General features: G+C 45.6%; 3 protein-coding genes and 1 non-coding gene across 4 annotated transcripts; all 4 read right to left on the reverse strand.

Annotated features, from left to right (window-relative positions):
• LOC8056329 (sugar carrier protein C) lies at positions 5,785-8,386 on the reverse strand. The gene is made up of 2 exons (XM_002462974.2): positions 8,086-8,386; positions 5,785-7,550 (listed from the first exon to the last, which is right to left on the reverse strand). Exons 1-2 carry the CDS (start codon positions 8,216-8,218, stop codon positions 6,088-6,090), a joined length of 1,596 nt encoding a protein of 531 aa, XP_002463019.1. The 5' UTR covers positions 8,219-8,386; the 3' UTR covers positions 5,785-6,087.
• Positions 11,259-14,727, reverse strand: LOC8056330. Its single transcript, XM_002462975.2, has 3 exons — positions 14,370-14,727; positions 12,197-12,530; positions 11,259-11,985 (listed from the first exon to the last, which is right to left on the reverse strand). The coding sequence occupies exons 2-3, from the start codon at positions 12,524-12,526 to the stop codon at positions 11,425-11,427; spliced, it is 891 nt and encodes a 296-aa protein (XP_002463020.2). The 5' UTR covers positions 12,527-12,530; positions 14,370-14,727; the 3' UTR covers positions 11,259-11,424.
• Positions 12,604-14,113, reverse strand: LOC110432467. The gene is made up of 3 exons (XM_021452945.1): positions 13,589-14,113; positions 13,275-13,500; positions 12,604-13,198 (listed from the first exon to the last, which is right to left on the reverse strand). Exons 1-3 carry the CDS (start codon positions 14,096-14,098, stop codon positions 12,759-12,761), a joined length of 1,176 nt encoding a protein of 391 aa, XP_021308620.1. The 5' UTR covers positions 14,099-14,113; the 3' UTR covers positions 12,604-12,758.
• On the reverse strand, positions 22,178-22,249 carry TRNAG-UCC. Its single transcript has one exon. It is a non-coding gene; the product is annotated as a tRNA-Gly (tRNA).

Here is a 23,303-nt window from a genome sequence, read left to right on the forward strand (position 1 = left end):
GGTGGCAGATTCGCAGGCTGTGGAAAGTTGTTGCGCACACCGCGCAATTTAAATCCGCGCTAATCTAATCCGGACGACGCCGGCTTTCCCCGATTCGTCGTTCGTCGAACACTTTGCCGCCCCCTTTCCTTTCCCATTGTTAGCCCGTGACCGTGACGGAGGTCAGGAGATTGAGGGGCGGTGGCCGCTAATCTGCATCTGCTACTACTAGACGTACTCGTACGTCGCAGTCGCTCGAAATGAAATCGTCCGTCAACCGTCATCCATGTCAAGTTGGTGGCTACCTCGGCAGCTCTAGGTGGGTCAGGGTCTGGTTGGTGCCGGCCTCTTCTGTTACGTTCTGCGTCACAGCTCATCCATCTATCTCCTTTTTTTTTTTCTTCTTCTCTTTCCTCGCGATTCGGAACACGCGAGACCTGAGGAAGTGCTTGGGCCCCGGATCAGACCAAATCATGTTAGGATAAGACAGCACTGATATGGCCATATGGGTCATGGGAACACCAGGGCACATGGATCGGGTTGGTGGTGGTAGTAGTAGTAGTAGGCACCATTTTCCTTTTGGCGGAAAGGGAGCCATCGTTCACAGGACACTACTGGAGTCCGTCCTCTCCTCCCGAACCTGTGGCGGAAATGGACCGTCGAGTTGGTGGCTCCATTTCCTTGCTTTTTTTTATTTTTTGTTTTGTTTTTACAGTTACAGCACGCTCTTGTCGTTCCCGATTCTGTGATGTACTCTTCGTTGTGAATATCGTAATAAGGATATGTTCTCGTTGACAAGTTTGGGAAGCATATGGCGCCGAGCGCTTGTGGAACACCTAGGGTCCCCCACGGCATCTCCGTGTCACGTTGAAAAGAGACGAATAGCGGTATACCTGTTGTACAACACAAAACCTTTTTTTGGTCCCTTATGTCTTGAATAGAGAGTGCCCAATCTCACTCTCTCTTTCTCTTATTACTTCATTTCAAATTACAATTCATTTTAAATTTTTCAGTGAGTCACAACATCTGATTAAAAACATAAAGAGAATTAGAAAGATTTATAACATTAAATAGGTACACACTATTACAATTTAATTATGTTTATTTTGTATCATACATTGTTTTATTATATAGATTTGGTTAACTCGATATTCTTTGACTCTAAAAAAATTAGAATGACTCGAAGAAGGGAGTATGGATTAGTATCATTAATACTAAAGTTGGATAATACTGAAGTTTTAGCCTAGGCAAGTGTTTTCTTCCACTCCATCGAAGTAGGAGTCGCTGCCGATCGATGACACCCATGCGTATCGCATCATGCCTGGGCCCTGCAGGGCTCCACTCCGTTCTCCGCAGCTGCGGTCGTGGACTCGTGGGGCGACTGACGACTACTGCGAGCATCAGAATCCGCCTCCAGGTGCTCGCGGAGCGGAGTCACCAGGTACTGACTTCCGCGGCTCCCAAACACGGCACTAAAACCTTGCTTAGGTACACCTAAAATTCAAAAACTGTTCGAATTTTTTTGTTCACATCAAATCTTACGGTAGATATATAGAATATTAAATATAGATAAAAAAAACAAATAATTATATAGTTTTGTCTGTAATTTGTGAGATGAATATTTTAAGTCTAATTAGTTCACTGTTAGACAATAATTATTAAATAAAAATAAAAGTGCTACAGCAGCTTAAAAACTTTTTACCTCCTTGACTAAACAAGGTCCCGTATAACTGCTACGGCAGCGCCTTTATTTTCTTTGTAGGTTCATTCAACGAAGGCAGCAACAGGGTCGTCGATCGATCCTCGCCAATGTGTCCGTCTGATCCATTTGACAAAATGCACTGATCGAAAGGCGGCAGAAATCTTCTATGTATACATATCCGATTGGTCATCAACAAGGAATTTTGCGCACACTCGCTCGCCCCAGCTGGTCGGGCATGCGCGCGGCGATGCCGCCTTCATGAATCAGGATGACACGTTGTGGATGATCTTCACGGTTCATGCATGCCGTCGGTTTTCCCGCTGGAACCGGTGAGCAATACATACGACCCGCCACTATCGCTGACTTGCTGTCAGAGCATATGCAGGGAAAGCGATCAGCTGAATCAGCTCCAGCCAGCCGCACACCGTCCGTCGTCCGCCCGCTGGAACCGGAACTTGCATTGGAAGGCATGCAAACCAACGCCAGCCGGCCAAAACGCGTGCAGATGGCTGAGGCCTTGTTTAATTTCCTACCCAAAAATTATTTTTTCATACGTTTATCCAATCTTTCGACATATATATAAATATTAAATATAGAAAAAAAACTAATTACATAACTTAAATATAAATTACAAAACAAATTTTTTAAATCTAATTAGTACGATATCTTGTCACGAGTCTTCTCAAACCGAAATGGCAACCTTTACACGTCCGCCGAAAGGGCTATCCACAAGTTTATCCGGGTCATATTTTGCGTAATCCGCAACTTCCAGCCAACAACCACCTTTTCTTCTTCCTTCGATTTGACGCGTAGATAGGCGTGGACTACATTAATCAAACTACTAGTTTACGGTCCGGGGATCCCAGCAGATTCGCAGGCTGGAGAAAAAGTTGCCACGCACATTGCGACCGCGTGGGCGCAATTAATCCGTGTTAATAATCTACTAGCTAACCCGGACGGATCCCCGACGGACGCGGCGTACGTCTCTCGTTCTCCTCCCACGCCCGGTCGCTTTCTCGTTACGAAGCCCGGCCGTGAGCGCGAGGTTGATGACGATCATCTGCTCCTACAGTCCTACACGTTCTCGTACGTCGCCGTCCCTCGAAATCGTGACGACACCTGTTATTTCTAGCTCGGAACTGCCGGGTGGTGTGGATCTGGAGCACGCACGTGATCGTCTGATCGAGAGCAATATAATTGGGTCCCGGATGAGATCAAAATCAAACCGACCGGCCTTGTATGCATTATCGACAAGACAACGATCTTTATCAGGGTGCCGGCGCCCCAACCCAAAGACGAGTTGGGGGTTGGGGGGAGGGGGGAGACAGACATGGACGTGATCATGTTTTTCTTGGACGGCTGAGTATTGTCACGTTGCATCGTCACGTCGGCCGGAGCTCATCACGATCGTTTAATTTCCGATTTTGACCCATACGTACGCCTCATTTCGTTCAAAGCTCTTCACTATCGTAACTATACTCCGATATATAGCGCGCCACACACGCACACGATATATGCTGCATATGCAGGGAGCCATCGCCTTTACTTTGCAATCCACTCCAAGATCACGCGCGCTGCGTTTTGCATTTCTTTTTGGACAGTCGTAGTAATAGTTATAATAATAATATTATATTATAATGGTGTAACAACGTGAAGCTTGTCAGCACACATAGTCTTCTAGAAGACGGCTAGCTAGAGTAGGAGCACCAAAATTGTCACCGAAAGTAATACTCACAAACTGTTCGTCTTATTAAAAAGTTTTATATAAATTATAAAAAATAAATCATTATTAAATTATCTCTAATGATTAAAATAAGTCTTAACAATAATATTTAATATTTAATTTTTTTAAATAAGACGAATGGTAAGTTGGAGAAATGGATAACGCACGGTCAAACAAAATATCTTAAAGTCAAAACATCACTTGTTTGGGATAGAGGTTGTACACTGCAGTCATTACTACATACTATCAATAGTTGGAGAAATGGATTACGCATGGTCAAACAAGATGTTTTAGAGTTAAAACATCCCTTGTTTTGAGATGGAAGGAGTAATCAGTAGGTAGTAGGTATGAGTAGTTGGAGAAATGGATAACCCACGGCATGCTTAGGACGTCTGCGCCTAAGATCAGTCTTTTATTTAAGTTTTACAAACATTGAATATGCTAATATGGCACCACATTAATGAAAAAAGAGATAAAAAGAATTTTATGAAAGTAGATAGAGTTTTATGAGAATAAAAAATATAAAACCCTTCTATACTGTTTCTAAAATATCAATAGATTGAAAACTATATTATAAAAAACTTGCACGATCATACCCTAACACAGCTGTTAGTTTGGCCGCGGGTCAGCATGTCGTGGGAGCGCGGCACCCTGGGAGACGGGAGGCTGGAGACCCCGCCCAGCGCGGCGATCCCACGGCGTGCAGCCCTGTCGGTCGGTGGCACTGATGCTGACGGCAACGTTTATCCTGTCTAACAGTCTAAGCATCGTCGTCTGAGAGACTCGGACCTTATTATTGTCACAGTCACACCATTGCGGTCCTCCGCGCACGGTATCATCGCCTTCTCTTCTCTACTGTAGAGATTACGGATCCATCGCGAGAATGTACCAGAAAAAGGGACCCCGGCCTGCAGCTTCCACCATTCCACGTGATGTGAAAAAAAAAGGACAAAAAAAAAAGAGAGAACAAAGAGAGATCAGGCTCGCGTTTCATCTCGTGCAGATGGTCGACCACTGTGCCGCGTGATGGATGCAACGGCTAAGGCCTTGTTTAGTTCCAAAATATTTTGCAAAATCGACACTGTAGCTTTTTCGTTTGTATTTGACAAATATTATCCAATCATAATCTAACTAGGCTCAAAAGATTCGTCTCGTCAATTTCGATCAAACTGTGCAATTAGTTTTATTTTTGTCTATATTTAATACTTCATGCATGTGTCTAAAGATTCGATGTGACGGGAAATCTGAAAAATTTTGCAAAATTTTTTGGGAACTAAACAAGGCCTAAGGCTAGTTTAGGTCTTGTTTAGATGCGAATTTTTTTTGGATTTCGCTACTGTAGCATTTTCGTTTGTTTGTGGCAAATATATGTCCAATCATAGACTAACTAGGGTCAAAAGATTCATCTCACGATTTACAGACAAACTGTGTAATTAATTTTCGTTTTCGTCTATATTAATGCTTCATGTGCCGCAAGATTCGATGTGACGGAGAATCTTAAAAATTTTTTGGATTTCGATGAGAACTAAACAAGGTCTTAGTGAACAATTTTTTTTTTGGGGGGCGGGGGGTGACAGACACATGAACAAAAAAAACTGGCACATGGTCCGTTGCATTTGCAGCACCCTTCTATTTTCAGCGAGTAGAGAAGGGACGCAAGGCTCCCACCACTGCGTAGTCACTAGTATCTCCATTTTTTGTATACGTCAGTGAATGATTTTTCTTTTTTGTTGTTCAGTCAACTTGTAATTTTGTCATTGTTTGGCTATAGACATAAAATTAATTATTGACTCTTGTGAGTTGTCCTCTTAGTTGTACCAGTTGTATTTTATGAAATTATTGGCTGTAACTTTTCTAAAATCTAGTCACCTAACACTGTCAAAATAATGGAATTCTCATAACATTTTTAAGTAGTAATAAAACACTAGCGCTAGTCATACCATATAAGAATCTCACCAGGAGATATTTAGTAGGAAACACTATCGCTTATACATTTCGATTTTTGTGTGAAATATCCCCTTTTTTGCATGTCGTATTAATTTTGCCTTAAGCCAAATACTTATATATTTGAACATAAATTTTTAAAAATATTAGAGGTTAATAACATAAGCTTAATGTTTTTTACGTTCACTATGAGAAATATTTCCATAATATATTGTTCATATGCTTTGGAACTAATTAAATGGGATTTTTAAAACTAATGGTCAAAGTTAAGAATATTTGATTTAGGAATTAGGATAAACCTAAACACGTAAGAAAACAGGGTAGTAAATAATAAGCGTTAAATTTTGTCCTTTTTTATGCAAATGGGTTTAATTGCCGTGGATCTGAAAGTCAGTACCAGTTGTCAGCATTCATTCATGCACGGGAAATCCAGAGGTTCTGCAGTTGCAACTTGCAATTGATATTCATATTTGATTTGATCTGTTCCAAATATAATTAAACCCCACATCCGCACAGAGAGAAAAAGAAAAAGAAAAAGACGAAGACAGAAGACTAGTTGACTGCTCGTCATCATCCAGTCATCCTACCTAATGAGACGATTATAATACAGTGAAGTGATGATGAATCCTTAAAAGTTTCAAATTTCCCGCTAAACCCCAAGAATAATGGAGTACTGTATGAGTAGATTATTGCCCACCATCAGGCATCAGCAGCGAGGGACGCCCAGGCGCCGCCATGGCTACTGCATGCCGACGAGCTTGCCCGCTCCGACCTTGCCGTTGCCGTTGGCGGATGGCATCTCGAGGTCGGCGCCGACGTGCACGTCCTCGTCGCGGATGAAGCGGCCCCAGTACCAGTGCGACTTCCACACGAGCACCATCTCCTCGATGGGCACGTTCTTGGTCTCCGGCAGGAAGAGCGCGACGAAGATGGTCATGACGACGACCCAGGCGCCGAAGAAGAAGAAGAGGATGAACTTGAAGCGGCAGAGCATGGGGAGGAACGCCTGCGCGATGATGAAGGTGCAGAGCATGTTGACGGACACGTTGATGCTCTGCCCCGCCGACCGGATCTCCAGCGGGAAGATCTCGCTGGGCACCAGCCAGCCGAGGGGTCCCCAGGACCAGGCGAACCCGGCCACGTACGCGCAGATGAAGAACACCACGATGGCGGCGTACCCCTTGGGGATCTCGGCCACGCCGGAGAAGCCGAACTTGGCGCCGATCAGGCTGCCGACGACGATCTGGCACGCGAGCATCTGGGTGCCGCCCTGCAGGAACAGCTTGCGGCGGCCGAGGCGGTCGACGGTGACGATGGACACGAAGGTCGCGAAGACGTTGACGAGCCCCGTGATGACGGCGGACATGAGGGATGCGTCGTCGGCGAAGCCCAGCGTCTTGAAGAGCACCGGCGCGTAGAACATGATGACGTTGATGCCCGTGAGCTGCTGGAACATGGGGATGGCGATGGCCATGACGAGCTGCGGCCTGTACCGCGGCTGCAGGATGTTGCGCCATGGGTGCGCCACGAGCTTGGACTCCTCGCTGGCGGCCACCAGGTCGTTGTACTCCTCCTCCACGTCCTCCGTGCCGCGCACGCGCTTGAGCATCCGCTTGGCGTCGTCGGTGTAGCCGCGGTCGATGAGGGAGTTTGGGGTGTCGGGCAGGAACAGCGCGCCCACGGCGATGATGGCGGCCGGCACGGCCGCGAGCGCCAGGCTGACGCGCCAGCCCCAGCCGCCCTTGATCTTGGCGGTGCCGTAGTTGATGAGGTTGGCGCACAGGATGCCGATGGTGATCATGAGCTGGAACCCGATGTTGAGCATCCCGCGGAGGCGCGCGGGCGCCATCTCCGACAGGTAGACGGGGACCGACTGGTTGGCGAAGCCGACGCCGATGCCGAGGAGGACGCGGCCGAGGATGAGCATGACGACGTCCTTGGCGGCGCCGTTGAGCGCGGCGCCGACCAGGAACGTGACGCCGCCGCCGAACATGGACCACTTGCGGCCGGCCACGCGGGTGACGGTGGCGGCGACGAAGGAGGCCACGAGCGCGGCGAGGTAGAGCGAGGAGGTGAACATGGTCAGCAGCTGGCTGTCGAACTTGCAGTACTGGTTGCTCTGGTTCCGCTCCGCCTCCTGCTCCTTGTGGTACACCGACGGGAAGAACTTCATCAGGAACGGGTTCATCGACGTCACGCCACCTGCTCGACCACAGCATTGCACAAACACGTCAGCAACCTATTTTCTGTTGTTATTACTACTGATTTTGATTTTGATTTTGCTTGAAAGAACAGATTATCCAAAATCATTAACTTAAAGAACCACTAGTAGTGTATGGGAGGGAATAAAAACAAAAGAAAATGAAAGATGGCGAGGTGATGCATGGAAAGATTCTTCTTGGGTTTGCAAGAATCTGGTGAAAGGAAATAAATAAAACGAGGGGAATATCGCAGTTTTGTATGTATGCGCAAAAGACGCTCGGAAGCCATGCGTCCAGTCTCCCGACAGAACGGTAGGTGAACTGAACTGCGCCCGAGAAAATACCCTGCGTGATTCGCAAAATCGCAAGAACAGAGCAGCGTGCGAGATGCAAACAAGGACTGCCATTTTTTCTTCCCTCTCAGCTCTCTCTCTTTTCAACCACAGTCCACAGCAATGGAAAAAAAAAAGAAACTGAAAATACCGCGACCAACAGCAAATCAATCAGAGAGAAGAGGTGCTTGGCGGGCGCCGTACCGGAGATGCCGATGTCGTATCCGAAGATGAGCCCGCCGGTGGCGGCGACGATGCAGGCGAAGAGCACGAACATGGTGAGCTTGCCGGGGTAGTCCTTTCCCCCTCCGGCGTTCACAACCACGCCGCCGGCCATCGCGACCCAACCAGAAACCTCAAGCAGGAAGACGCAAGACTCTGCCTCGCAAGAAGCTGCTACTCGCAGAAAAGCTGCCGAGGACGGAGATCCGAGTGTTCACGAGCTCCCTGAGAACGTCTGCGAGCTCAGAGGCGAACGAATGGAGTGCCGAAACCGGGGAGGAGAGGGCGGGCATTTATAGGCGGGGGAGAAGAGGGGGGGGCCTCCGTGTGAAAGGGCCTCGAGACGGAGAACAGTGTTGTGCTCGCGTTCCGTTGCGCCGGGTTGCGCTGTTTTTTTTTTCTTTCTTCCCGTTCATTAATTGTGGCCTCCTGTGCCTGTGGATATATCTTTATCCAGCAGCTGCTGCTCACCGACCCCGTTTTCCTTCCTGGAAAGACCCGGCGGCCATTAATGTGAACACGGCGTCGCGCTGCTTTCCGCCGTCGATGGCGAGCCGAGGCCAGCATCGCCGCCGTCCAATTCGTGGAGTTGGGCTGGCGTTGTTATCCGATTCACCTCCCCGTCACCGCCGTTCCGAGCGAGAGTCATTATGCGCTGATGACTCGGCGACAGATCACACGGCGTGCGTGTACCGTACCAGGATTAGCGGAGAATCTGATTCTTGCTTGATCGTGTTTAATTTAGGCATGGGTGGCACTACCAGCCGATATGACAGGTGGCGCTGCTGAAAACCTCACCAAACTCAAATAGCATGGCTGGCTAGCTGCCTGGGCCTTGTTTAGTTCACCCCGAAATACAAAAAGTTTTCAAGATTCCCTATCACATCGAATCTTACGACACATGCATGAAGCATTAAATATAGACGAAAATAAAAACTAATCACACAGTTTGACTGTAAATCACGAGACGAATCTTTTGATCTTAGTTAGTCTATGATTGGACAATATTTACCACAAACAAACGAAAGTGCTACAGTTTCGAAAACTTTTCAGTTTTCGGAACTAAACAAGGCCCTGGCTGCTCTTTTTTTATTTGGATAAGATTGAACTCCCATCTATTAGGGCTTTGTTTATTTCCAAAATTTTTTTGCAAAATAGGAATAGTATCACTTTCATTTGTGTTTGACAAATATTATCCAATTATGGACTAACTAGGCTCAAAAGATTCGTCTCGTCAATTCCGACCAAATTGTGCAATTAATTTTTATTTTTCATCAATATTTAATACTTTATGCATACGTCTAAAGATTCGATGTGAAAGGAAATCTGAAAAAAATTGTAAAAATTTTGAGGAACTAAACAAGGCCAGGATTGCTCAGGAACAAACAAAAAAATGTTGCTCAATTACAGCTCAACGGTTTTAAGAAGGATACAGTACATAGTTTGGAGTGGTCAACTCATGAGGAAACTAGATTACACCATTGATTAACTACATGGCTGCATGGTAGTAGGTAGGACTGTCTTCCATTGTGCCGGGCCATTGCCGTTGCCATTGTTGTGTGGGATGACTGTTTGGAGGACGGGGCACAAGGGCTAGCGGACGGCGGTTCTGGAGCTTGGTGGCAGACCCACGGGAGAGCGCGGGCGTGCAGGGGCCCGGTCACACGCGAGGAAGAGGAGATGGAGGCGAGGAGTGTCAAGAGAGACCAGGGTGGGGAAGAAAAGGGACAGGAAGAGAAAAGAAGAAAATAAAATAAAAAAAGGTGTGATGGCCATTTCATCAATTTTATCTACTAAATAAGTTATTTTGTCAAACAATTTATCAAAACAATTTCATTTTCGTCGGTAAAGCTGTTCTCCGGTCCACAACCTAAAAGGTTGATTCACTGGTGAAACTAAGGCGTACCAAAAATGCACTCATGTATGGCGAATGCTGTCACATGGCACATGGTAATGGTATCGTCTCTATTGGGGCCTTGTTTAGTTACCAAAAATTTTTGCAAAATTTTTCAGATTTCCCGTCACATCGAATCTTTAGACACATGTATGAAGTATTAAATATAGACAAAAATAAAAACTAATTGCACAGTTTGGTCGAAATTGACGAGACGAATCTTTTGAGCCTAGTTAGTCCATAATTGGACAATATTTGTCAAATACAAACAAAAAAGCTACAGTGTCAATTTTGTAAAATATTTTGGAACTAAACAAGGCCCGGGTGTTTTCTAGCTGCTGGTGGTGGAGGCAACCAATACGGCTACAACTACCATGCCCGAATAAGCAACAAGCAAGCAGATTATACTCGAGCTAAAGAAACCAAAATAATCTCCACCTACCGAAAATTCTCGTGTTGGAATAATCCTAATCTTGTTTCGATCCTGATAGTGCTCTGCTAAACATTCTTAGCTAGGCAACCACAAATCTAGAAACTGACAAAGTTAGTGGTAGGTTCTATGATCAAGAGCCCTGGAATGCTGGCCCACAGTTAGGATGCATGCAGACTGCGCGACTTTTTGTGCTCACCGACCACATCGCGCGCGCGTCCATGGAGCAGTTGGACTTGGACGAACGAACGAATCGATGGAGGCGTTATTTAACACGGCTCGATCGGGCACATATGATCGGCCCAATACTGTACGAGACTGCCTTGGCCGGTCGACTCGTACGTACGTCCCCGTCGGACACTACCGTGTGTTTGGTTCTGGGTTCATTGGGTTGGAGCCACTCCAACCCACGTTTTGGGGATGGCTCCAACTCTTGCTTTGTTTGGTTGCGAGAATGGATTGGAACCGTTTTGTGTTTGGTTGGAGGAATGAGCTGGGGTGGGATCCATCCCATTTTCTGTTTGGATGGATGGATTCGAACAGAACCTGGATATGGTCACCTATGCACTGAAATGGTGAGGTTACCCTCATCAATGTATGATAATTCTCACAAATATAAACAGCACACCGATCAAGTGATGACACATGGTAATTTTATCACAAACTCGAAACATTTGAGCAACCAACATATAATTTGTGCTCAACACATAGCAATATTTTCCATGCTTGCACCATGCATCAAGGAACAACGCAACAAATAATATAACCACATAAAAAGTCTTGCCTATTAGCAATAAAAGTCTTAGGCCATATCCATAGGTACATTACACATAGCAATATCAAGTCTGATGCTTGCACAATGCATCAAGTTCAAGTCTTACACAATATATAGCAAGTTCAAGACGTCCACATAGCAAGGTACAAGCATACTTAGACCACAAATATAAAGTTCTATGTGGTACTAACAAAAGAACCATCCCAAGCATCCAACTTACCCTTACTGCCCAGGATAGTTGTCTGCAATGTGCTTTGCAACCCAATTGAATTTATGTTCAAAAGACAAGGAGTTGAAAGCTCTAGCTATGTGAGGATGTTGGACTAAGTAGGAATGGTAGAAGGATAAGTGAGTCTCATTGAAACTACCCTTAAAAGCCATCACGTTGTCATACAAATCAGCCGGCACATCATTGTCTGCTTTCCCTGCTACCTTTATCGCCTTGGCTAACTTGGTACTTTCCCATTTAATTGCAGCCACCAATGGATCATGGTCAGGCCTGGCCCTCTTCTTGCCCTTGTCCCTCTTGTTAGGATTGGTGGCCTTGGTAGCCGATGAAGTTGCAGCATTGTCTTGCTGAGTTGCACCTATACCACTACCACTTTGTACCTCCATCCTCTGCACCTCGTTGTCCCAGTCATCTGTACTTTCTTCCTGTGTACCTAGAGGTACACTTGAGTCCTTTGCAAACCTGCCGGTAGCCATGGTACTTCCAAATATTGTGTGCATCTCCTCAAAGTGTTGAATAGGCTTGTTTAGGAAATCAGCATCAGCCTTGTGATCCTAGAATAGAGGAATAATTCAGTTGCTATATGTTTGAGCAATAATAATTCAGCAACTATGTTTCTAATAATTCAGCAACTATGTTTCTAATAATTCAGCAGCTATGGTTCTAATAATTCAGCAGCTATATTTGACAAATAATAATTCAGCAGCTATGTTTGACAAATAATATTCAGCAACTATGTTTGAGCACTAATAATTCAACAAATACCTTAATATGGCTGTTGTAGTGCTCATCATCAAGAGTTATAGTGAAGGTATCTTCATCCCAACCAGCAGCACTCAAACCACGAAGGTCACAGACTTTTCGAAACTTCTTTTGCCATGTCTTAAGGTGATTCTTAACCTGCTCACCACTGCGCATAATGCCAAATTTCTCTTGGAGAGCCTTTTCACATCCATTGTAGTGAACCATCTTGAAGGTGGATGAAGTCTTGGTGCCATTAACCACTAAATTGGCAAGGTACTCGAGCATGTAGCCTGACCAAGTTGAAGTCCAAGTAGCATGTCCACCGGTCCCTGAACTGCCTTCTGGTTCCATTCTTCTACAAAAATAAACAATGCAATATATGTCCTCAAATATTAATCCTAAAAAATGTAACAAATAATGCCAACAAATATTAATCCTCACTTGCTGTCCTCAAATAATAATGCCAACAAGAAGCAATCAATTATTTGTAACAAATATGTCCTAAAATACAATTTCAGCCGTCAAATACAAAGATTACATTGTCCAAACAAATGAAATACAACACAAATTACATTGACCAACACTAGTTTCCATGGCTTAGACGATCTGCCCACATTTGGTCAGCCAAGCCTTCCCTAAAAGCTAGCATAATGGCATTCTCACTTGCTGTCCCAGCATATGTGGTATGCTGGGTGTCCTCATCGTTGTCACTTGGGACATTGAACTCATCACTCCCATCTTCAATCACCCAATTATGAATAATGCAGCAAGCAACAACAATATCAACTTGAGTTTCATAAGAAAAAAATGGAGAGGCATCGTCAAGAACTTTGAATCTCCTTTTCAGTGGCCCAAATGCTTGCTCAACTATTATTCTCAATGAGCAGTGCCTACGGTTGAACAATTCCTTCTCATTTTGCACCGGATTACTCCCCCATTCATTCAAGTGGTATCGTACACCCCGAAAAGGGGGTAAAAATCCTGGTTTCGCTCCATATCCAGCATCAACTAGATAATATTTACCTATCATATGATGCCTAGTTAGGTTACATCTCAATGAAGACCAAATTTATGTACAAGACATAGATTAATCTATTACCTTGTGGCACACGAAGGCCACCCTCACGTGATAAAGCATCACGTAAAACTAGTGCATCATGTGCTGTCCCCTCCCATCCGGCCAACACATAGGTGAACTTTTGGTCAAAATCTACGGCTGCCAGTACATTTTGAGTACAATGCTTGTATCTACCACAAAAAGCATGCTGCATTTCCTTTGGAATAGTGGCTCTAATATGTGTACCATCAAGTGCTCCTATACAATCCTATGTGATGTACAAAGAAGTCAAGATTAGGTCAATTAGGTTTGGCAAAAAATATATTTAGAATCTGACATAAGGTTGACATTCCCACCTTAAAATATGGATACCACCTGGTGTCTCCTTCAATTTTAGGTGGAGTGTCCAATGAAGGGGGCCTAATATAATCATCTCGTAGCTCACCAATAGCATGAAGGACTTTGTTAAAATAACGACTGACCGTTTCTCCGGATCTACCAAAATTGGTTGCAATTACTCTATTCCTGACATTGTGCCCCACAGTATGCAGAAACATTGCCACTTGCTCCTCAACACACATATGAACGGTATCTTCAAGTAAACCACGATATCTAAACAACTTACAAAACCTAAAGAAACGTGCTTTGTTCATTCTCAGCATGTTTAAACAAGTTGTGTCGTTCCTCCAGATTTTGTCATCGAGGTATTCCATTCTCTTCCTATCCCTTTCATATATTGGTGCATAAGTAATCCCCTCCCTTCTTGCAACCCGTTTTCTTTTCCTAGACCGAGCAACAATTGCCATGACACACAACAACCAATGTGCAGCAGCAGCAAAAACAAATGCCTTGAGCCTGGTATTCATCTCTACATACAACAGCACAATGAAGCACAACAGCACAATCAATATAGTTCAGGTAGGTAAAAAGCAAGTATTAGAAGCAGACCCCATCCAATTCCATATAAAAGGGTGCTCCTAACCATCTAGGCGTTGTACGCAAACGGCGGCAATTCCATATAAAAGGGTGCTCCTAACCTCTTAGCATTTCATCAATGGCATCAATGAAGTCGCTATGAAATCACTATGAAATCACTGGGGATTCAGAGAAGGAAGATGCAGTGGAGGAGAGCCGGACCTTGGAGCGGCGGACCTGAGGGCCGGAGATGCACCTTGGGGTGGCGGACTTGGGAGCACCTCGTCCGTGCGTTGGAGCTGGCGGCGTCGGGCGGTGGAGGACCGGGCAACGTCAGGCGGTGGAGGAGCTGGCGCCGTTGGCCCGGACCGGCGGCGGCCTTCGTGGGGCGGACCTGCCTCGCTCGACCTGCTCGCGGCCGGCGCGGCCTCCGGGAGAGACCGGCGCACCGCGGGCGGTGGAGAGGACGGCGCGGCGTCGGGCGGGCGTCGGAGATGAAGGGCGGCGTCGGGCTCCTCTCTGCCTGAAGAGATAAGTTTGGGGGTGAAGAGATAAGGTGGTGCTCGGGGGTGAACACAGAGATGGGAGCGGCTCCGTCCGTCGAAATTCGGCGGACGGGTTCAACCCGCATAATCAGCGAATATTCCTTTGGGGTTCCACCCATCCCTTCCCCAACCCCCATCCAAACACTCCAAAAACGGGTCCAACCCATCCGGGTTGGTCCCAACCTTCCATCAAAACACACGGCTAGTTCCTGCTCCTCCTCCAGCTCATTCGGGCGCCCCGGCCGCCTATCCGTCTCTGCCGAGTGCCGACCACACACCGCAGTTAAACGCCCAGCAATGCGAGCCGCAGTTAAACGCTGTTTTAATTTGTCATTGATTAGCTCTACCGTTAATTTTGTTCCGACCCTCGTGGCACAAGCATACTCGGACAAATTTTTGTCGCTGTACATGGCGTGCGACGTCGACGCCGGAACGCGTTCGAGTGCGACGCCGACGCCGGTGCGGAGTCAAAGGAGGCGTGCGACGTCGACGCCGGAGCGCGCGCGCGCGGCAGGCGGCAACTCGGCATGCCGGTGTGGGATGCAACAACAACGGTCATCGGTGCGCCAGGACGCAGCCGTCAGCGTCGCGGATTCGTGAGCCGAATCTGCATCGCGGCCGGGAGAAGGACGTTCCCCGCTCGCATGCCAATAATGCCGAGCCGCCGCCGGTCGCGATCCTATAGGCTAGGCCTGCTGCTGCTGCTGCCTAGGCCCAGTGCTTGCGTATAGGAAGCTGCTACTCCGCCTCGCGCTCCCTATACGTGCCGTGATACGCTGCTTGCTGCTGCCACAACGAACTTCTCGTGGTCCGGCGAACTGCGCCGCCGTGTCGTCGGGCCTACTGATTCCTGGCAGCTACGTTATGATCTTTTTTACTGCCATAATTATATACGGTTCACTGCATCGATCTACCAGCAGCGTGGTGCGCCAAAAATGCATGCATGTACTGTATATTGGGACAGCACGTTATTGCCTATCTTATCTAGGTGAAACGATATATATAGCGAATAATGGCACTGCATGCTTCTATATACGTACGTACGTACCGTGCTGCTACGCGCATGCCAACTACTAGTCCACAGAAGGCGTAAGGGAAGTGGCATCATACATATTCTGTGTACCGAGCGAGGAACAGAGCTTGTTCCTAACAAATATCTTCTGTGTACAGTATGTACGTAGAGGCGTACAACTGCTAGTATAGCTCGCTGGTCAAAGCAGTATGCGTGCGATTAAGGAGGAAAACGGTCGGAAACGATCGAAAAACTCCTAAATTGTTTTCTATTTTTATATTTGAAATACGAAAACGAAAACGAAAACAGTAAAGTCGGACACGAAAACGAACGCGAACTTACGAAATATCAAGAATTTCGAAAACGAACCAATTCGAGCGGATTTATGTCGAACACGGTCGATATACGAAAACTCAATACGAAATACCGATGTGTAGTACTAAGTGCATAACTAAGTATATACACGATCAAGTTTAAGAGCATATAATAATTAAAAAGTGCATGATTCTTGGTCTTAGGTATTTAATACAATAGCCCACACATAAATAAGAACAAGTAATTAATAGCTAGCAGGAATATAGCTAGCCACTAGTAGAAAGAACACAGATGCATGGTGAGTACTCTGTAATTGGGCTGTGTGTGCAGTTGACTAAATTCGGTTTAAATCAAATTTTGAATTCGAAATATTTCAAATTAAAAGTAGAAAAGTAGAAAACGGTCGAAAAATATCTAAACCGTTTTCTACTTTTATATTTGAAATACGAAACATCTAAAATACGAAAACGAAAACGGTAAAGTCGAACAAGAAAATACAAATTCGATCAGATCTAATATAGAAAGCGGTTCGGTTCGGTTCATGATATTTCCGTTCCGTTTTCATCCAAACATTCGATGCAAGTCGCCCTAAAGGGGCTCGATCTCGATTCATCCTCGCTGTCTTCTGCCACTACCCACTGGTCCCGGCCTGCCCCTATCCATGTAGGCCATCATACTACCTAGCTACCCGTATACTACTTCTCGTAGCTGGCAAGGACGGGGCGAGATGGTGATGGAGGGCATGGCATTGGAGTCAACGATCGAGGTGAACGAGACGGAGCTGAGCGAGACGGGAGGTCGACGCGCGTGCGTCACCGCGACGACGAGAGCCACAGTGCTGAGGCCGAGGTCAAGCCCAAGAGGCCAAGACGTGTGTGTACTGCGCCGCCGGCATGTGCCCGGTGCCGCTGCTTCCCACCGCGTGCGCGCGAGTCAATGGCACCCATCCAGGTCAACCACTGATGCTGGTACGGTAGCAGCACAGCACTGTTGCCGCCTCGCCGGGAAGGACCACACCCACACCCGCTGTCTTGCTGGGTCTTACTGTAGCACTTTCGTTTCTGTATTGTCTAATTATAGACTAACTATGATTAAAAGATTCGTCTCGTAATTTACAGATAAACTATGTAATTAATTTTTATTTTTATTTTTATTTAATGTTTTATATATGTGCCTAAAGATTTGATGTGACGGAAAATTTTGAAAACTTTTTGGTTTTCAGGTTAAACTAAACAAGGCCTGAGATTTTGCTGGTAGCTAGCCGCATGCCAGGTCGCCAAGTCGGCTGGCCAGAACCCAAAAAAAACCAAATGTGCGGATCGTGTTGCTGGCGCCTGTGGGGCTGTTGACCTCTCTTTTGGGAAAGTGGGCCCCAGAGGCAGCCTCTTTTGAAAAGTCTACCAATCAACATGCGGCCAATCAACATCTAGACTTGTGAGGAAGCGGAGGAGCTGCAACTTGCATTGGCACGGCCAGACACGGCCAGGCACACGCTGCACCCTTTGGTGGTGGTAGCCCATGCCCCATGGTTTTTTCGCAATAGGACTACTCCAGCACAGGCACAGTATTTGAATACACCGGGGCCTTGTTTACTTTCATGAAAAATTTGCAAAATTTTTCACATTCTCCGTCACATCGAATCTTTAGACACATGCATGGAATATTAAATATAAACAAAAATAAAAACTAATTGCACAGTTTGGTCGAAATTGACGAGACGAATTTTTTAAGCCTAGTTAGTCCATGATTAGATAATATTTGTCAAATACAAACGAAAGTGCTACAGTGTCGATTTCCCAAAAATTTTCGGAACTAAACAAGGCCTGGACTGCTTAACGTGCAGCACTAATTAAAGTCCGAAACAAGATGTCTGCTAATACTGCTGCTACCGTAGTCCTCAGAAAAAAAAAAAAACGACGAGCCGCTGGCCAGGAGCAGGAAAAAGCGGGATGAACAAAATGTGCCGGTACGTAGCTGTAAAGCTCGGCATGTTGTAAAACCCGGAGCCTGCCTTTACGACGTGTAAAGCTCGTGGATCGGCGTTTAATTTGCCGCGATATTTCTTTCCTTGTAGGCGTGCAGGAGACTAGAGCACCGTGCATGATCGATCAAGTGGCAATTGGCAATTGATAAAAAAAAAAAGTGGCAATTGGCAATGAATGATTTGTCAAAAGCGTTGCGTGCAACTGGCCAACTGCTGGTTTATTTTATTTTGAGACTTGGACTACTGCCCTTGATTTCGTAGCTTTGTAGTTTTCTGTCGTACGTCCCAGCGTGCGGCTGCTCTACGTAGAGTTATACGTACCCCCAGACTCAAGACCACTCGACCCGTCCTCTACCTGAGGACGATGTAATTTTCTTACATGAGATGTACTGTACGGTGTACGCAGATTATTTTCAAAGTCAATGCTGGGGGACTCACTCGATCGCGGTCGCCGGTAATACTAGGTCTCAAAGCTCCTTTTACCTCAAGTCCTCATCGGTTAAGACTGTCACCTTCATTCCACTTCCACAGTCGTCGCGTTCACCAAGACCCTTCTCGTAACTTAAGCAAGAATATTCTTATTCACCATGACTCACACGTTTCAGCGATCATATTACAGCTAGACGTGCGCATCTCTTTCACTGACGTCGCTACAGACAAAGACATACAGTATATATACTAGTACAAGACTACAAGTCAGGCAGATTCCATTTTTCATCACATCGCAACGAGCATACCTACCTACCGCGTGTGAGGTTTAGAGGTGAAAGGTGATCCAAGAAAGAGCGGACAAGGACAATGCAATATACTGAACTGCTCCCCCACATTATATTGTTAACCGATGGAAACGACGACATGTGCAAAACGGGCGTCCGCAACTCAAGTTTGGTCACGTTGTCATTATCCCTACCACTGGCTATAGATTAATATTTGCTGCCAAGGTTCCCAACAATATACTACTCCGTACTTGTATACACAGTATCGTTTTGCAGTTGAGTGCGGCCGAAATATTCGCTCCATATTCTCCACGACAGGATAAGAGAATGTTTCATGCGTTCCAAAACGGTCCTAATGATCAAAAAGTGTTTCATCGGCCAACGAGCACAATAGTGCTAATGCAAACCCTAATTTCGTTACGAAGGCAACTGAGACCACAGAAGCATCTCACACACTCTCATTGTAGATGGAGCACACAAATTAAACTTGCGGGCTGTACGTACTCTGTGGTCGCGTGTCCTTATTACATTTCCAAGCGCTAATGCCGTCCGAGTCATGTGCAACCATGTGCAGATTCTGGTCTACATTCTTCCGAGAGTGACATTCATGTGCAGCTGTAATAAAAAGGAAAGTGAAATCCAAGAATTTGATCCACACACGAATCGAAGGGCGCCCCTGCCTGCGTCGTGCTGTAGTGGCTCGTCAGCTATCACGGCACGTATCGCCACTTGGAGTGCTCCTACTACTACTCTCCCTCCCCAGTGATCTCTGGAAATCGCAAGTTCTGTCGCCTGCGAGCCGTGCTCGTGCCCACACGTTGCGATCGTGCCACAAATTTTAGGAAGCAAGGCATCGATTCGAAAGTCATCAAACGGGTGAGAGCTGAAATCTGGAATTCACGAAACAGATAAACGAGCTCCCAATTGTTCGTTCCTTCGGGGCAATCCTCCCACCTCACACGGTGTCCTATCTTGCTCCTCTTCTCACTAACTCAGAAACTAATTTATTCTGAGGGTATTCAGAAACTAACTCCTTATATCAAAGTTTTTTTTTTAGAAACTGGGATTATGTTTTATTCATATTTTTTTTTGGTGATTACAGCCCTTTTCTTACAAATACACCCTCGAAAGAAAATAAATTGTACTCTAGTCCTTGTAACCTCCTCTTGGTCTTCCTCACCGCCCATAGTAAGAGTATGCAACTTGAAGCCAACTCCCCTTAGCGAAGAAACACAGTTTTTTGTGGCCGTCTTGGGCAGCACATCAAATCCAACATGTTTTGTTAATGTTGAATGACCCGGCTGAAGAAGATCGCCAATGACCATCACATTGCTAGACAATGAGGACTCCGACGCCTCAAGGACAGCTAGATATCCCAAATCGTCACATGAAGCACCCCACGAGGAACTGAACAACCAAAATACGTCGGTGGGAGCTAAACAACAACCCGATTTGACTTCATGTTGGTAAGCAAACCTCCAAGTTCAATGCCATAGAGACCAGCATCGTCGACGAAGGCAAAGGAGGGGCAAAAAGACCAAACGAGAATAAGCAAACCAGTTCATCGGTGGCACCAGAAGACTCACTAATGAGGCGAAGAAGAAGCGTGAGACACTTATTCCACCACCGAGGCCTGCCTCCACCTTAGGAGCACTGCTTGGATCTAAAGTACCATATACTAGATTAATATATGTGCAACGGCCACCTCAATCCCCGTTTCCCATCCTCTCCAGCGCCGATGAGGCAGCCGGAGTGGAAGGGGAATGGAAGAAATCAAGGCCAACCAGTGTTCGCGTCATGGTTGTCTGCTCTCAACTCTAGCTCGGGAAGGGACAAGTGTTTGGCTGGAGATGTTAAAGTTTAACAAGTACTGTAGCATTTTGTTTTATTTGGCAATTAATGTCCAATCATAGCCTAACTAGGCTTAAAAGATTCATATCGCAAATTATTTTCTAGTTGTGTTTTTAGTTTCGTAAATACTTTATATTCAGTACTCCATGCATGTGTCCAAACATTCAATGTGATAGATGTTAAAAAAAGGAGCAACCAAACAGGGCGGCTCTGTTTGGTTCAAGAGTTAAAGTTTACCGCGCGTCACATCTTGGACATATGCATGAAGTACTAAATATTGATAGAGAGTAATTTGCAAGACGAATATTTTGAGTCTAATTAGTCTTTGATTGGATTGTAGTTGTCAAATAAACAAAAATGTTACTGTTAAACTTTAACAACCCAACCAAACAACTAGATGAAACAAAAATGCAGTGGGCTCAGCCGGTCCAAAACAGATATTCTTCGATTGATGGCGCACCTGTGTGCTGGGCGTGAGCGCGTTAAAGCGAGAAGGCCAAACCTGGCCCGGTTGGAGGCCGAGTACCTTTCATTAGCACACAAATTTCGGCCTATTACGACAAATCTCTCTTCCTTTTTGGATTGTCAACGCATTATCCATACCTCCGTGGTATGTTTCAGTGTTTCAACATATACTTTTTTCCGTTCATGTGCATTATTTCATAGGTGACATGTTACCTGGTGCATTTTTTTTGTTCACAAAGTAGAAAAAAGGGTATAATTTAGGTTATTGGTATTGTTTTTTCTTTGGAAAGAGCGTCAAGAGTTTTGCCGGGCATTATATTAGACGAAGAGAAGGAAGAAGAGATACAATAAATCAGTCACCTTGTTTCAAACAATTGCCCACCTACTGAGACAAGAAACTAAGCACCACTTGGGGTTGTCTGTGTAGTGTCCAGGGAATATATGATGATATATACCAACTGCGGCTTCTACAGTATTAATTAGATGTTCTCTTTTCTACACTAGACTTGAGTATTATGGAATGTCATTTACCTTAACCTTGGACTGAGAGAATGTTTTTCTTGTGAAGGCATAATATTTTATCCTAAAACCTAGAACATTATCCCTACATAATAAAAGTAAAGTATTCTATTCTGGTGATAAAAAAACAGTCCTTCAAAGGAATTTTATCTAAACATATACGTAAGGTCTTGTTCTAAAGTATTTATTTTAGCAAACACAACGATGTAATCGGAATTTAATATGGTTGTTTAGCTTGCATTATACATTTTTAAGATTCAAAACGTTAGCCCATACACTACCGCAAGCATTTTTGTTTGATGTTGCATGCATAATTCTCCTATGGAACTGCCTGTTTTAATTATGTCTATACAAACAAACATAAGCAATCAAAGGAGTAGGTGGGTGATCATTGGTCAAAGAATCACTCAGCCTTCATCCAGTGGTAAAATATCCTGGCGCTACCCAGACCCCTCCATGGGCTTCTGTTGGCGCTTGTTGGTGGTTTACATGGCCCAATATCTTGGTCGATGAGTGTAGTGTTCGTTTTTCGATCATTCTCGCGGGCCTGAAGCCCAAGTAACATGCGCACCAAAAGTCGAAAAAAAGTGAATCCAACGACGAGATAACCACGGGCCAAAAATTGCGTTTGCCGGGAGTCGAACCCGGGTCTATTGCTTGGAAGGCAATTATCCTAACCGTTGGACTACAAACGCCTTGTTGGTTTAAGCTTTTTAAAATTAATATACATAGATGGGATGGTACACTTTTTTTTTTGACACACCTTTTAACTTTCGTGCATTTTGTTCTTCCCCATCTCCCAGTGTAAATTCAGAACTAATAGCACACAGGATAGTTGGACCCTACGCTGTTTGTAAGCAAAAACTTTTGGCTGTCTGTTGAAATGGCTCACTTTTTCTATAGGCGGTCAACTCAACAAAAAGGTGCTCCATTACCAATCTGATTTAACATAATCTCCGGATGATGTAGTAGCCAACCTAATAACCTAACAATCCCCTGATCCCCTCACGGTCTTCCAGAAAACCGACACATCTTTTAAGCATTGACATTCCAAGGAAACATACTCCAACCTTTTGCTTTGCTGCAGAACGGCGCCCCCCTTCTTCAGCTGCCTTGGACTTGGAGACACCCCACACATCACAATTCACAGGAACCAGTGCCACTGGACAGGGGCAGCTGACGGTGTGACCAATCCTTAAGGTTGGCCGGCCGGTGGTTGGGCTTGAACAGCTGCTTGTTGGACACCTGTTTTCATGGGCTCACCGCTCAGTGAATGGCCGCTGGAAAAGGCAGCTCGCCTGACTGACTGACGACCGGGGAACAAACTATGAGCGGATGAGCCTCTTCGTTCCCCCATCGAAAAGAAACTGGTCCTGTCTGCAGCAATGCTGCCTTGTTTCCGGATGCAATGTCGCCCATCGTCTTGAAACTCGTATGGTCATATATATCCACACGACGAGCCGACAGGTGCCATTAGCCGCCGGCAGGTAGGTCGTTTCTCCAACTGCCACCGCGGCTCATGTACGTATGCTCGTAAGTCATGCTGACTGGTTGATGGAACAGCTTGTCTGAAACTTGAAGCAAACTGATGTTTGCAATAGAGTTGACCTTACTGTTGAGCTCAGACGGCGACAGAGAACAAGAAACGTAGCGATCATGCTGATGCCAAGGCTACTACCCCGTCTTCTTCAGCAGTTTATTGGACCTGAGGCTCTCGAGTCTGGACAGCGAGGTTTCAGCATCAGCAAT

This window comes from Sorghum bicolor, chromosome 2, assembly GCF_000003195.3.
Source record: "Sorghum bicolor cultivar BTx623 chromosome 2, Sorghum_bicolor_NCBIv3, whole genome shotgun sequence".
Lineage (NCBI taxonomy): Eukaryota > Viridiplantae > Streptophyta > Magnoliopsida > Poales > Poaceae > Sorghum > Sorghum bicolor.